This window comes from Pongo pygmaeus, chromosome 11 (genome assembly GCF_028885625.2).
Source record: "Pongo pygmaeus isolate AG05252 chromosome 11, NHGRI_mPonPyg2-v2.0_pri, whole genome shotgun sequence".
NCBI classification, from domain to species: Eukaryota; Metazoa; Chordata; class Mammalia; order Primates; family Hominidae; genus Pongo; species Pongo pygmaeus.
The window spans coordinates 110,473,520-110,490,198 of record NC_072384.2 but is presented as its reverse complement, the minus strand read 5'-3'; the positions used below and the strand labels follow the sequence as shown (position 1 = coordinate 110,490,198).

The 16,679-nt window shown below is 34.3% G+C and overlaps 1 protein-coding gene across 15 annotated transcripts in view; it reads left to right on the top strand.

Moving 5' to 3' along the window:
- The window catches only part of KANSL1L (KAT8 regulatory NSL complex subunit 1 like), a 151,856-nt gene that overhangs the window by 26,867 nt on the left and 108,310 nt on the right, over nucleotides 1–16,679 (top strand). For all 15 annotated transcript variants that reach the window (XM_063647918.1, XM_063647909.1, XM_054477215.2 and 12 more), the window contains exon 3: nucleotides 15,557–15,698. In XM_063647918.1, the coding sequence (XP_063503988.1) occupies nucleotides 15,557–15,698 (142 nt within the window). The remainder of the gene's footprint in view (nucleotides 1–15,556; nucleotides 15,699–16,679) is intronic.

Sequence of the window (16,679 nt, the reverse complement as noted above, 5' to 3'; positions counted from 1 at the left end):
GTACACAAGTAAAATGAGAAGTTTAACAGAATAATTGAAATTATTTTTAAAAAAGGTAACTAGGCAGAAATTCTGGAGCTGAATATAAACTGAACAAAGTGAAAAATGGCAATAGAGAGCATCAGAGCAGAATTGATCAAGCAGAAGAAAGAATCTATGAACTCAAATACAGGTTATTTGAAAATATTCAGTCAGAGAAGGAAAAATAATGAAAAGGAGTGAAGAAAGCCTGTGTGATTTATGGGATATCCTCAAGAGAGCTAATGTTCACATTATAGCAATTAAGGAAGGAGAAGAGAGAAGGGGTAGAAAATATTTTTAAAGAAATAATGATTGAAAACGTCACAAATCTGGGGAGAGAGAGTCACATCGAGGTAAAGGAGAGTCGAAGTTCTCCAGTCGTTTTCAAACCAAAGACCACACTACAGCATATTATAGTCAAACTGTCAAAAATCACAGAGAGACTATTGAAAACAGCAAGAGAAAATCTTCACATACAAGGGAACCCTCAGGAAGTTATCTGCACATTTCTAAGCAGAAACTTTGTAGGCCAGGAAAGTGTGGGATGATATATTCAAAGTGCTGAAAATAAAAAAGAAACCTGCCAACCAAAGAATACTTTACCCAGCAAAACTGTCCTTCAGAAAGGGAGAGAGAAGACTTTCCCAGACAAACAAAATCTGAGAAAGTTCATCATCACTAGATCTGCCTTACAAGAAATGGTAAAGGGAATTCTTCAGGCTGAAAAGAAAAAGAATACTGATTAGGAACATGAAAACATGTGAAAGTGTAAAACTCACTGGTAATAGTAAGGAAATAGTCAATTCAGAATACTCTAATAATGTAATGGTGGTGTATAAATCACTTGTTTTTATTATAATTAAAAGACAAAGCTATTAAAATAATAGCTACAATAATTTGTCATAGGATGTACAGTAAGAAAAGATGTAAATTGTGATATCAAAAGCATAGAATAGGAGGAATAAAAGTATAGAGATTTTGTATATGAGATTGAAGTTATTATCAGCTTGAAATAGACTCCTAATAACTATGAATTGTTCTTTCTTAAGCCTCATGGTAACCACAAAGCAAAAACCTACAGTAGATATACAAAAGATGAAGAGAAAGGAATCCAGGCATATAATTACAGAAAATCACCAGATCACAAAGGAAGACAGCAAGAGAGGAAGAAAGGAACAAAGGATCTGCATTAAAAACAAAACAAAAACAGAAAACAGTGAACACAAAGGCAATAATAAACCTTCACCTATCAACAATTGCCTTAGATATAAATGGATTAAGTTATCCAATTTAAAAACATATATACTCAGTGAATGGATTTTTTTTAAGACCCAGCTAGCTGTATGTGCCCTGTGAGAGACTCACTTCAAGTATAAGGACACACATAGACTAAAAGTGAAGGAATAAAATATGGTATTCCATGTAAATGGAAACCAAAAGAGAGCAGGGGTAGCTACATGTATATCAGAAAAAAAATGCACTTTAGGCCAAAACATGTAAAAAGAGACAAAAAGGTAAGTATATAATTGATAAAGAGGCCAGTTTATTAAGAGGATACAACATTATAAACATATGTAACCAATATCAGAGAATCTAAATGTATAAAGCAAATATTAATAGATGTGAAGGAAAAAATAGACTGCAATACAGTAATAGTAGGGGACTTTAATACCCCACTTTCAATAATGGATAAATCATCCAGACAGAAAATCAAAAGGCAGCATTGGGCTGGAACTATAGTTTAGGCCAAATGGACCTAACAGAGATATATAGAACATTCCATCCAACATCATAATACACATTGTTTTCAAGTGTAAAGGAACGTTCTTCAGGATTGATCATATGTTAGGCCACATGACAAATCTTAACCAACGTGATTGAAATCATATCAAGTATTTTTTCCAACCAAAATCATATGAAATTAGAAATCAGTAACAGGAGGAATTTTGGAAAATTCACAAATATGTGGAAATTAAGAAAAGCCAATGGATTAATGAGTAAATTTAAAGAGAAATTTTAAAATATCTTGAGAGAAATGAAAATGGAAACACAGTTTACAAAACTACGGGATGCAACAAAAGGAGTTCTAATAAGGAAATTTTGTAACAATAAACACCTACATTAAAAAAGTCATCTCAAACAACATTATACTTCAAGGAAGTGGAAAAAGAAGAACAAACTCCTCCCAAAATTAGTACAAGGAAGGAAATAATGAAGATCAAAGCAGAAGATATTAGACAAACAATAGAAAAGATCGATGAAACCAAGAGTTGGTTTTTTGAAAAGATAAGCAGAATTGACAAACCTTAGCTAGAGTAAGAAATGAAAAAAGACCCAAATATATGACATCAGAAATGAAAAAGGAGACATTACAGCTGATACCACAGAAATATAATGGATCATAAGAGACTATTATGCAACATCTCTATGCCAACAAATTGGATAACCTATAAATGCATAAATTCCTAGACACATAGAATCTGACATGAATCATGAAGAAATAGAAAATTGGAACTAACCAATAGCAAGTAAAGAGATTAAAACAGTAATAAAGTCCCCTATCAAAGGAAAGCCCAGCACCTGATGACTTCACAGTACTCAAACTCTTAAAAAAAAAAAATTGAAGAGGAGGAGGGAATACTTTCAAACTCATTTTATGAGACCAGCATTACTCTGATACCAAAGCCAGAAAAGGACACTATAAAAGAAAAAAAAGAAAAAAAAAAGATTATAGGCCAATGTCCTTTGTCACTATCCTTGCCAAAATACTAACAAGCTGAATTTAACTACACATTAAAAGGATTATTCACCACAGTCAAGTGGAATTTATCCCTGGGATGCAAGGATGGTTCCACATATACAAATCAATAGATAGGATACATCACATTAACAGAATGAAGGACAAAAAACATAATACATTTGCAGAAAAAGGATTTGACAGAATTCAGACTCTCCAACAGATTAGGTATCGAAGGACTGTACCTCTACCAATAAAGGCCATATATGATAAGCTCACAGTTAACATCCAATTTAGTGGCAAAAACTTGATACCTTTTCCTCGACCATTTCAGTCTGCTTGGGCTATTGTAAGAAAATACCTTAGACTCAGTAACTTATTAACAACAGAAATTATTTTACAGTCTGGAGGCTGGGAAGTCCAAGGCCAAGTTGTCAGCGGATTCAGTGTTAGGTGAGGGCTTGTTCTTTCCTTCATATTGGCATCTTCTACCTCTGTTCTCACATGGTGGATAGGGAGAACAAGCTTCCTCAGGCCTCTTTTATAAGAGTATTAACATCATGATAAAGGTGGAGCCTAATCACCTAATCATCTCCAAAGGCCCACCCTCTTAAGGCCACCACATTGGGAATTATGTTTTAACATGAATTTTGAGGACACAGTGTTCAGATCATACCACCTACTCTGACCAATCTATTCAACATATACTGGAATTGCTAGCCAGGTTCATTAGGCATACAAATAAATAGAAAAAGGAAAGAAAAGAAAAAAGAAAGAAAGAGAAAGGGAGAGAAAGAAAAAGAAGAAAGAAAGGAAAGAAAGAAGAGGGAGGAAGGGAAGGGAGGAAGGAAGGAGGGAGGGGAACAGAGAGGAAAGAAAAGAAATTAAAAAAAAAAAAGTATCCAAATCAGGGAAAGGAAGAAGTTAAATTTTCTTTGCTGATGACATCTTAGAGGTAAGAAAACTGTAAAGACCCCATCAAAACAATGTTAGAAATAAATTAATTAGAGTTTCAGGATATAAAATCAGTCTACAAAGATCTGTATTATTTCTATACACTAATATTAAGCTGTCCAAAAGAAAACCATCCTACTTAAAATGGTAACATACTTAGGAATAAATTTAACCATGGTGGTGAAAGATATGTACACCAACAACTAAACATTAATGAAAAAATGGAAAAAGAAACAAATGGAAAAACATCCTGTGTTCATGGATTGGAAGAATTGTTAAAATGTCCATACAACCCAAAGCAATCTACAAATTTCATATAATTATTATCAAAATTCCACTGGCATTTTCCATAGAAATGGGAAAAAAATTCTAAAATTTACGTAAAACCAAGCAAGACCCCGTGAGCCAAAGCATTCTTGAGCAAAAAGAACAAAGCTGGAGGCACCACATTACCTGACTTCAAAATACATTAAGAAAACTGTAATAATCAAAACAGCATGCCACTGGAATTAAAAACACACATATGCCTATGAAAAAGAATAGAGAGCCTAGAAATAAATCCATGCATTTATGGCCAATTATTCTTTAACAAAGATGCCATGAGCACACAATGAGGAAGGGATAGTCTTCTCAACAGTGTTGGGAAAATTGGTTACCTACATATCAAAGGATGAAATTGGACCCTTATCTTACTCTGTATTCCCACATCAACTTGAGGTGATTAAAGACTTCAACATAAGACCTGAATAAAACAGAGAAAAAGCTTCTCGACGTTGATGTTGGCAAATATTTGTTGGATATGCACTCCAAAGCACAGGTAACAAAAGCAAAAATAGACAAATGAAATTAAATCAAACTAAAAAGGTGTGACACAGCAAAAGAAATAGCAGAGTGAAGAGACAACCTATGAAATGGGAGAGAATATTTGTAAACTATACATCTGAAAAGGGAGGATTTCCAAAGTACATATGGAAGTTAAATAACTCAATAGTAAGAAAACAAATAACTTGATTAAAAAATGGGCAAAGTGGCCAAGGAGGTGTAGCCCGGTGGATCGCTGGAGCTCAGGAATTTGAGACCAGCTTGGGTAACATGTCAAAACCCTGTCTTTACAAAAAAATACAAAAGTTAGCCAGGTATGGTGGTGTGCACCTGCAGTTCCAGCTACTCAGGAGACTGAGATGGGAAGATCACTTGAGCCCAGGAGGTTGAGGTTGCAGTGAACCAAGATTGTGCCTCTGCACTCCAGCCTAGAGTGAGACTCTGTCTCAAAAAAAAAAAAGGAAATGGGCAAAGGACCTGAATAGTCAATTTTTTTTTCCAAAGAAGATATACAAATGGCCAACACGTAGATGAGGAAGTGCTCAACATCACTAATCATCAGGGAAATACCAATTAAAACTATAATGAGATACCGTCTCACACCTATTAAAATGGCTATTACAAGAAAAACAAAGAATAACAAATGTTGGAGAGGATACAGATAAAAGGAAACTCTTGTACACTGTGGGAATGTAAATAAGCACAGATACTACAGAAAATAGTAAGGAGGTTTCTCTGGAAATTTAAAATAGAATTACTATATGACCCAATAATCCTACTTCTGGGTATATATCAAAAGGAAATTAAATCAGTATGTTGAGTTGATACCTGCACTCTCATGTTGATACTCATTTACAGTGGCCAAAGTATGCAATCAAACTGTGACCATTGACAGATGAATGGATAAGGAAAATGTAATGTGTGTAGCTGTGGATGTCAGTTAGAAGGAATAAGTTCTGGAGATTGTCAGCATGGTGACTGTAATTAATAATAACATACTGTATTGAGTCCCTGACTTATGATGGCTCAACTTACAATTTTTCAACTTTAAGATGAGTTTATTGAGACGTAATTGAATGCGTTTCTTTTTTGTTTTGTTTTGTTTTGTTTTGAGATGGAGTCTTGCTTTGTTGCCCAGGCTGGAGTGCAGTGGTGCAGTCTTGGCTCCCTGCAACCTCTACCTCCCAGGTTCAAGCAATTCTCCTGCCTCAGCCTCCCCAGTAGCTGGGATTACAGGCACCTGCCACCATACCTGGCTAGTTTTTGTATTTTTAGTAGAGGCAGGGTTTCGCCATGTTGTCCAGGCTGGTCTTGAACTCCTGACCTTAAGTGATCCATCTGACCCAGCCTCCCAAAGTGCTGGGAATACAGGCATGAGCCACTGTACCTGGCCAATTCAATGCATTTCGACTTACGATATTTTCAATGTTCTTACCATAAAAAATGTTAAATGTTCCCACCATAGAAAAAGTATATGAGGTGATGGATATGTTAATTAGCATGGTTTAATCTTATACAATGTGTACGTATAGGACAGCATTGTGTTAATATATAAATATGTACACCATAAATATGTAATATTTTTGTCATTTGAATCTTAATAAAGCTAAAAAAGATTTTTAAAAAGTTTAAGTCCCAATGTTAAGCTTCCTTAGACAAATCTAAACACTACAAATATTATTTCTAAAAGTGTTTTTTAATAGAATTGATATCATTAACTTTTTTTAATACTCCCATCTTTTATTTTAGATTTACGGTGTACGTATGCAGGCTTGTTACATGTGTATATTCCATGATACTGAAGTTTGGGATCTGATTGATCCCGTTGTCCAGGTAGTGAGCATAATACACAACAGTTAGCTTTTCAACCCTTACCCACCCCCCTTCATCTCCCCTCCATTAGTCCCCAGTGTCTATTGTTGCCATCTTTATGTCTATGTTTACCCAATATTTATCCCCCACTTGTAAGTGAGAACATGCAGTATTTGGTTTTCTGTTACTGTGATTAGCACTGTTTTTAAAAATAAATTTTCATAGTTGTAAAAAAAAAATCACAGCTCATGAAAATTTGTATTTTTGATGTAACATGCTTGTTGGATTCCAAAATGCACAGTTTTATCACATTTTAATGTTTCTAATAGTGAGATGTACCTTATAAAGATATGTACAGTTTTTTTTTTTTTGAGTCAGAGTCTTGCTTTGTTGCCCAGGGTGGAGTGCAGTGGCACAATCATGGCTCGCTGCAGCCTCAACCTCCTGGGCTCAAGTGATTTTCTTAACTCAGCCTCCCAAGTATCTGGGACTACAGGTATGCACCACCATGCCTGGCTAATTTTTCTATTTTTTGTAGAGACAGGTTTTTGCTGTGCTGCTTAGTCTGGTCTCAAACTCCTCAGCTCAAATGATCTGCCTGCCTCGGCCTACCAAAGTGCTGGTATTACAGGCGTGAGCCACTGTGCTTGGCCAGATGTATACAATTAATATTATATTATTTTCCCACCCCAGGGAATTATGTTATGAAATTGATTGTATTTAAAATTTATGACATCTTTAGCACTGAGGAAATGCAATATTTCAGATTTATGCATATAAGCATCAGGATCATTTAAAATAACATGTTGCATAATATATTTAAGATTGTCAGAAATATTTTTCATTTAATGTCTAGTGATATTTTAAAAATGTATGTAATTCATTCTGTTACAGCATTTTAAAATGTAAATTTCTGGCGTATTTGGCATTTAGGGGAATGATGTCAATATAATGTAGATTTTTACACACTTTGTGTGTGTATCCATAGTGTGGGTTGTTTCCAGATTACTTCAAACATGTTAGCGTTTTGAAATGATCAAGGTCAAGCTTTTCTCAACTAAAGAGGAATTCTTGGCAGTATCTGAAGATCTAAACAAAATGCTAAAAATCCTATAGAAATATCCTCCTGTAGCTCAATAAGTTGCTGGTTTATTGGCTATACATTTTTCTGTGTTGACTAAGCTTTAAAGATATTTTGCTTGTGTAAAAAAGAAATTGACTAATGAAAAATGCTGTCTCTAGAAGATATTTTTAATTTTTATTAAACTGGTTTCTATTAGAACTAATGTCTTCAAGGATGTGCATCAAAAAAAGAAGAGACCCAGTATATGAAGCTTTAAATGCGGACTGCTTTATTTTAGCTGCAAATGCCAGTGGAAACTTTCCATTTTTATAATAATCATTATTGTTTTGTTAGGGCTCAGATTTAAAAGTTCCTTAGGTATTGTGTGATCTGGCACTATCTTCACAATAAGTCTAACTGTTTTTATTTTGCAGAACATGAGGTTATAGAGAAGTGCATGTATTGTGTTAGAGTAGGAATGCCTGTACTTGATTCTGGCTTAGTGGTAGTCATCTTTTTGATTAATAAAGGTAGTTTTAATTTTTATCCTATTTCTTTTCAGGGCCCATTATAGTGTTTGGCAGACCCATCACTAGCTCATTTGTGTGCATTAGGAAAAGATTTTCCTTCCACTGAGCAGATGTAGGTTTGTAATTGCAGGGTTTGGAGTACAGAACTCTTGCTGGATTTTACTTGCACCTTCATCCAGGCCCCTGTACAGTTTAGTTTGAAAACATTACGTGGTTGCCTGGCTTCCTGAACAAAAGTGACACATGCACACATATACACACAATGCTCATTGAACAGTGAAATTGTTTCTTTAGCAAATAAATGTTTTGATTAGTTTAACATTTATTTACGGCATTTCCTTTTTAAAAGTATGTCCTTATTTGTCAATGTTTGATGTTACACAAAGATTCTACAAACATATTTAAGACTATTTTACAGGCTATAACTTTGAAAATTCTTTCCATACAAGAGAAGAGGCGTGGTAGCGATAGAATGCATAAATATTTCCCAATCTCTCCTTTTTTTTCTTTGAGGGGTGAGAGGATAGATAATAAGAGAGCAAGACTAAATTTGCCCATCCCATATGTGAATTATTTTTAATTAATACTGAAATTTTCAGTTTAGGCAGTTGACACTAGGTTCTGCCAGAGTTCTAGGCAGAATTGCATAAGATCTCAAGATGTATTTACTCCATTTATTCTTCCTTTTTGGAATCCTTTTTAAGGTCCAACCTCAGATAGTCCTTGGATATCCTAAACTGCACTTTTTAATGTGGTTCATCTTCGTGCCAGAATTCCTAGAGGTCACAACTGTATATTTATTTTTTTGTTTTTGTTTGTTGTTTACTTCATGAATGTGTGCATATATGTGTCTATATTGTGTGTGTACAACTTGATGATAGAGTATGTAAGTTATTAACTTATATGTCAGTAAGGCTCATCGTAAAGACAATGAACATTTTAAATGAGAACTTGTTAACCCAAATGATCCTTATAGCATGAAATATTTTCGAGGGAGGAATATGTTATTTAAGGTATAGGTTAAGCTGTTATAACAAGGAGAAGTCAACATAAATGTATAGAATTTATTTTTCTCTCATTTAACGGTCAAGAATTAGATATGCTTTACAGGGTTTAGCAGAGACCTTTTGGCTTTGCTGTTCCTTAGGATGCTGCCCTTGCCTGCATTGTTGAGAGTCACTGGTACTTCATTTCATTTCCATATTCAGTCATTTTTAATGGTAAACTCAATCATTTATAACGGCCAGACCTAGAAGTTGTGCACATAATTTTGGCTCACGTTTTATTTTCAAGGACTTTGTTGTATAGTCAGACCTAACTGCAAGTAAGGCTGGGAAATAAGGTCTCTAAGATGAGCTGCTGAGGGCTCAACTGAAACCCAAGGAGCTTTATTATCCAAAAAGTATAGGAGGATGGATATTAGGGGAAAACAAGAAGTCTATTCAGTTTGCCTCTTTGGCCACCCAAATGTCCATGTACCTCTTTCTCATTCATAAAACATACCATCTTCTCAAGGATGATAACCCAGAGTCACATTCATTGGGTAAAGTCCTCTATATCGGGTTTGTATGTGGTTCATCATGATGTGGTGACCAATAAACTAAGAGAAAAGTTTCCTAATTTTCTTGACCTCTTGCTTCTTGTATGATGGTATAAGGACAAGGAAAACTCCAACTGGGGAAAAAAAGAATGGGCCATATATGATAGTTCCTGTTCCTTACAATAATAGACTTCTTGCTCTGGCAGTGGAGTAAGGTCTTGCTAGGATCTTAATTTTGCTTTCTGAGATAAGCTCCCTTGTCATTTGTCCTTCATAGTCCCTGACCTTGCTCTTTGGGAATTATTCTTTGTCTATGATTCTTTGTGACTGATCTAACATGGGTGTTAGTGTACTCTTATTGAGGACATGACTGCATTCTCACCCTGCTTTCTATTGGTGCAGATTTGGCTCCCAGGGATAGTCTCTGTTAGGCTTGTGGTGGTATTTCCTAGTCGAGTTCCCTCCGAAATGTCGGTTTCCATTCTCTTTTCTTCCTGTCAGTTATATGTGAAAATACCACAGCCAAAGATCTCATTTTGTCATAGTTGTTAAGCCTACGCATTTATTAATTTACTATTTTCCTCAGACTATCCACCTCTCCCTCAATTTGATAATTGCCTTAGTGTAATGGCTACTCTACACATGCTCTAACAAAGCTTTAAAGTAAGCTGAAATTTATGAAGTTGAACAGCAAGTAATATAATAACCTGTCATAACAGAATTCATCACTCTTTAAGGAAGACCACAAAATCCACACGTTCAACACATAATATTCATAGTACCCTTAATATATGTATTTATATAAAACCTACTAGACATGTATGTATGTATGTGCACATGTGTGTATTCAACTATTAGGCGTGCAAAGAAGCGGAGAAAAATTCTTAATGGAAACTGATGTGGAAATGACAATGATCATGAAAGTAGTTGGCAGAGAGCTTAAAATATCTATTGTAAATATGCTCAAGGACTTAAAAGGAAAATGTGAACATAATGAAAGAAATTGAACATATAAAGAACTATTGAACATTCAGAAGCTAAAAATATCTGAAATATAAACGACTTCAGCTAACAAGAGAATAGACATTCAGAAGAAGTGGTTAATAAATAAAAATCACTGCTAACTTCTCACTAGAAGGTATGTAAGCCAGAAAAATGAAATGATATATTTAAAGTGCTGAAAGGTGGGAAAAAAAAGTCAGTCTAAAATTCTCTGCCCAGTGAAACATTTTAAAAAACAGAGACAAAATGACATTTCCAGATAAGCAGAAATAGAAGTTGTCAGTATACATGCACTAAAGAAATTTTAAAAGATGATCTTCAGGCTGAAGGAAAATCATACTGGGTAAAAACAGATTTACGTAAAGGAAAAAAAATGTTAAGAAACTGTAAATATGTGGGTCTGAAATATGTAGAAATTAAATCACACATTTCCAAATAACTCGTGGATGAAGAAGTCACAAGAGAAACTATAAAATGTTTTGAACTGAATAATATTAGAAACATGACATATCAGAATTTGAGGGATGCAGCTACTAAATTTCTGAAGCAGTGCTGTATGGCTATACATGTTTATATTAGGAAAGGAGAATAGTGTAGTCTGTGGTCTAAGTCTCCTACTTAAAAAGCAATAAAAATAATACTAAATTAAACCCAAAGCAAGTAGAAGGAAAAGGTGATGATAAAGAGTGGATATTCACGGAATATAGAACATGAAAACAATGGAGAGAATTATAAACTAGCAAGATTATTTAGAAGAATACTAATAGCAGGAAGAAGGAAAAATATCACTATAGATGTTCCAGCATTATGGAATAATTGGGGAATACAAACCATTCTCTGTATTCCCAGGTTCTGTATCTGTGTATCAACTAACTATAAATGGAAATAGTCAAGAAAAATATAAAATAATGCAATAATAAAAAATATGAATTAAAAAGAGTATAACAACTATTTCTATTAGGTATTATAAGCAATATTTACATTGTATTAGATACTGTAAGCAATCTAGAAATTAAAGTATACAATGTAGTATTAGAAATTAAAGTACACATGTAGTGTGCTTATATGCACATGTACATCATTTTATATAAGGGACTTGACCATTTCCGCAGATTTTGGTATCCTCAGGGGGTCCTGGAACCAATCTTTATACTAAGGGATGACTGTATTATGAACAACTACATGTCAATAAATTCAACAATTTAAGCTAAATAGGCTAATCGCTTAAAAGACACAAATGACCAAACTGACACAATGAGAAATAGAAAACCTGAAAAACCTTACATTAAAAAGAAAAATTAATAATTATAAACTTTCCCACATAGAAAACTTGTGGCTCAGATGGCTTCACTGATTAATTTCATTGAAATTCAAGGAATAAACCATTCCAGTCCTACATAAATTCCTTCAGAAAATCAAGGAGGAGAGAACACTTCTTGTTTTATGAGGGTAGTATTAGCTTGATTCCAAAACCAAATATGACAAGAAAACAGCAGATCCATATCTTCTTTGACTATAGATGCAAAGAAAAATCCTAAATGAAATAACAAATAGGGTCTAGCAAACTGTAAAAATTCATCATGACCAAATGAGTTCATACCAGGAGGTCAAAACAAAGATGTAAGTTTGTGATGCTCATAAGTAGTTAGTACCAAGAGAAATTTCATTCAAAACCACTTAAGTTTAAACAGCTTGTACTCATTTCTTTTAGCAAGGTGAAGTGGTGGCTGCAAGCAAGCAAGCAAGGATGGGAATTGAAGTCATAATGCTACCTTTCTGGGGAATGAGTGATCTCTTTCACTGTCTAGGTGGTCTCCACTCACCAATGTCTTTGATCTTTACTAGAGATAGGGAACCCACATATGGTCAGCATGTGGTGGTCTGTGATCAGTTTTGCACACTAGAAAGATTTAGGGAGTCAATGGCAGACCAGGCTTATATGCTAACTGGGGAGTTGGGACACTCTGAGTATGCTGGTGCATTAGTTATATGCTAATTGGTTACACTGTAAGTTATGTAAACCATTAACATTGATTATATAAGTTGTTTACATAAAATGTTTGACTTTGGGGTATAACATGTTGATCTGTTTGAGCAAGTTAGCCATATATTTATCTGTAACATCTTAATTATTGACAATCTTATTTTTTTTAGAAAAACATGTTTTCTAGGAAGCAAACATTTTTGTTTACCACTTATAAGCATAGCAAACATGTTTTATTCACTCCTATTAAAATGTAGGATAAGTTACCCTCTACAGAAAATTTACTTCAGGCCGGGCTTTCTGGCTTATGCCTGTAATCCCAGCACTTTGGGAGGCCGAGGCAGGTAGATCACTTGAGGAAAGGTGTTGAAGCCCAGCTTAGCCAACGTAGTGAAACCCCATGTCTACTAAAAATACAAACAATTAGCTGGGTGTGGTGGTACGTGCCTGTAATCCCAGCTACTCAGGAGGCTGAGGGACAAGAATCGCTTGAACCTGGGAGGTGGAGGTTGCAATGAGGAGAGATCGCACCGCTGCACTCCAGCCTGGACGACAGAGCAAAACTCAAAAAAAAAAACTTGTTTCATATATCACAAAGCGTCCGATGAGATTTGGTTTACTTAAATTTAATCTGGTATTGCTATTTTTCTATATTAGTATAATTTAGTGTAGTATATGAACATAATGATTTTTGTAATCCTAAATATCAGAATATCTTTACCAGATGTACAATAATATGAGTTCTATGACTTTTTTTTCTGTTATATTTCATTATTCACTAATCATCAATATTATAGCCAAACCAAATTGCATATTATAGGGGAATTTTCCAACTGGAGCAAAACTTAAAGAATGTTTAAGATCATCTTTGATTGCCCTAAGCTCACTTCTATGCCATACTTCTGCAAGTCCTATCAACTTTAAAATGAAGCTTGAATCCATTATTTTATCTGCATATCTTTGTCTCCCCTCCCCTTCCCAGTCAAAGCCATTTTTATATTCAGTGTTTTAGTCAGAATAGGCTATATTTAGAGTTACAAATTAGCATCCTAATCTCAATGGTTTCACACAGCAGAGGTGTACTGCGGTTTACATAAAGTCCAGCGTGATCTGGGCTACTCTCTTCCTCCATCTTGTAGCTATACTCTCTGCACTAGTGGTTTTGAAGATCCTCAGGTGAACTGGAAATGACAATGTCACTTTTGCTTACAGCTCATTTGCTCAGAACTAGTCAAATGGCTCCAACATAAATGCATAAGCCTGGGAAGTGTAGGGTAGTATGTGAAATATTTAGAGATCACAATGATCTGTACCACACCCAGATTATTATAGATAACATCTTAGTTGTTTTCCTGACTTTTTTTCATTTCCTACTACAGTGCTTTCTCCACCTATTAGCCAAAGTTCTTGGGAAAAAAAAAATTGTTACCACCTTGCCAGTAGTTTCCACTTTGTTTTAAAATCCAAACATGTTATCCTCACCTGTGCAAAATGCTACCCGCTAGCACGCTTGCCTTCTCTAATTTCATGATTGGCATTTAGTGTTGCTAACTGTTATCTATGAATAGTATATTTTGAGCAGGTATTTTATTTTGTCCACAGTTAGGAAAATGTGATTTTTAAGTGTCAAATTTATGAAACCACAGTAATGACTATAAACAATAAATAATAATACCAAGAGAAATCCTAAATCGTATGGTATCTTTAATCACATTGTATGCAGTTAGAATCCTTAAAAACAGTAGCCTTTCAGAAACATTGATATAATGTAAAATCCTGTTATAATGAATAAATTGTATATAGCAAAGCCGTAATAATTGTGTTCTGTTTATCTGACAGCAAATGATCTCTTAGAATAAATATTTTCTCTGATTAAAGATTATTTGAAAGATATTCCATTATGGTCCAGTGCATTTTAAAAAATTAATAAACTATTTTTTAGAGCAGTTTTAGGTTCACAGCAAAACTGAATGGAAAGTACAAAGAGTTACCACATATCCCCTGTTACCACATGCTACAAATGCATAACCTTTCCCACCGTTAATATCCCACAACAGAGTGGTGTATTTGTTACAACTGATGAACCTACATTAACACGTCATTGTCACCCAGAGATCATCATTTACATTAGGGTTCACTCTTGGCGTTCTACAGTCAGTGGGTTTTGACAATAAATGAATTTTTAGGTAAGTTTTTTATAAAGTTTATATGTTGTCATTAAGTCATTGTTGCCCTACAGTTATATCTTCGGTTTCTGTCAGGTTTTTTTTTTTGCAATCTGCATCTCCTAATTAAGTATCACACACATATACCACCCATAATCCCCAATAATTTTTCTCTAGCTGTAGTGCTCTTGCCAGATGACAAGAGGTACTAGGAGGAGCTAGGAATCAACCCTTATTTTTAAATATGCATGAAAGAAAGGCTTTATATAAATTCTTTGTGATCTCTAGGTTGTGAATCCTAGGAATCAGGTTTTTAAGGAACTGTTTATCTTAAATATTTTAAGGTCTATATATTTGGTATGCTTATTTGAAATGTAGCAGAGCATTTATATTTTTTATAATTTTTGATAGTTTTTAAAAAATGATTTAAGTAATTAGCTAATAACGATGCCTATTTTAGCAAATAAAAATTACTTATAGTAAAATTGAATATGCTACAGTTTATTACATGGATTTAGATTTAGCACCATTCAAATGGATTGTCTGGTACTTGACATCTACTTACGTATAAAAGTTTTATGGAGCAGTTTTTACATGGTGTTTGCATTGTCATTCATGTTTCCTTTTCTTTGCTGGTTTATCCCTGTTAAAGACCTTCTGCACTGATAAAGAATTGAATAGCAGAGGAATTATCCTACTACAGGGTATGTAATATTTAATGAAAACAGGTATTTGTGGGGTGGAAAGGTAGGAAAATTATATCTTTTTCTTTGATAAGAAGTCAATCTGCCATTCTCTCTTCCTGTAATTACATGTTGTAGAAAGGAAATTTGCTTTTATGATGGGAGTTAAGGAAGTTATTAATCAGTGTCTCTGAAACTTGATTGCCTTTGTGCTTTGAGTAACGGTGTTTGTTTTGTTCACAGTAACTGTAGTACTGAATGGAAGTGGCTTGTAGACAGAGCACGAGTTGGCAGCCGATGGACTTGGCTTCAAGCCCAGATTTCAGACCTAGAATGCAAAATCCAACAACTAACAGACATTCACAGGCAAATTCGTGCCTCCAAGGTATTGTCTGTCTGTGTTCTTCTACTTTTGTTAAAAATTGTTAATGTTTTCATTCCTTCTCATTTCATCACAAAAATAATTGTTACAAGGTTTTATAAAAATGTAGCCAGTTTATGTTAAAATTTTTGATATATTAGTTATTATAAATTGAAGCTATCTTTGTAATGCCTTTTTGTATTTAAGATCATTTTATCATACTTTTTGAGCAATTCAGAACTTCCTTATTGGAATCTGGTTAATATAAGTGATAAACGTGTTTTCAAATTTCTAAATCATAAAATACATATAACAAAAACCTTACCACCTTAACCATTTTTGAATGTATAGTTGTGTTATTAAATACATTTGTAATGTTATGCATCTGTCACTATCCATCTCCATAACTCTTTTTACCTTTTAGAACTGAAGCTCTAAACCCATTAAATAATAACTGTCCACTTTCCTCTCTCCTCAGCCCCTGGCAACTGTGTCTGTCTCTTATGATTTTGACTATTTTAAGTACCTCATATGAGCAGAATCATAAGTTTTTGTCTTTTTGTGGCTAGCTTATTTCACTAGCATAATGTTCTCAAGTTTCATAAATATTGTAGCATATATTAGAATTTCTTTCCTTTTTAAGACTAATAATTTATTGTATGTATATACCACATTTTGCTTATTCATTCATCTGTTGATGGATGCTTGGGTTGCTTCCAGTTTTTAGCTATTGTGAGTATGCTATGAACATGGATGTAAAAATATGTCTTTGAGACCCTGTTTTCAATTCTTTGGGGTAAACACCCACAAGTGGAATTGCTGGATCATATGGGAACTTTATTTTTAATTTTTTTGTGGATCTACCATACTGTTTTTCACAGTGGCTATACCAGTTAACATTCCCACCAGCAGTACACAAGGTTCAGATTTCTCCAGATTCTCACTAACATTTATTTTCTGTTTATTTTATAGTAACCACCCTAATGAGTGTGAGATGGTATCTTA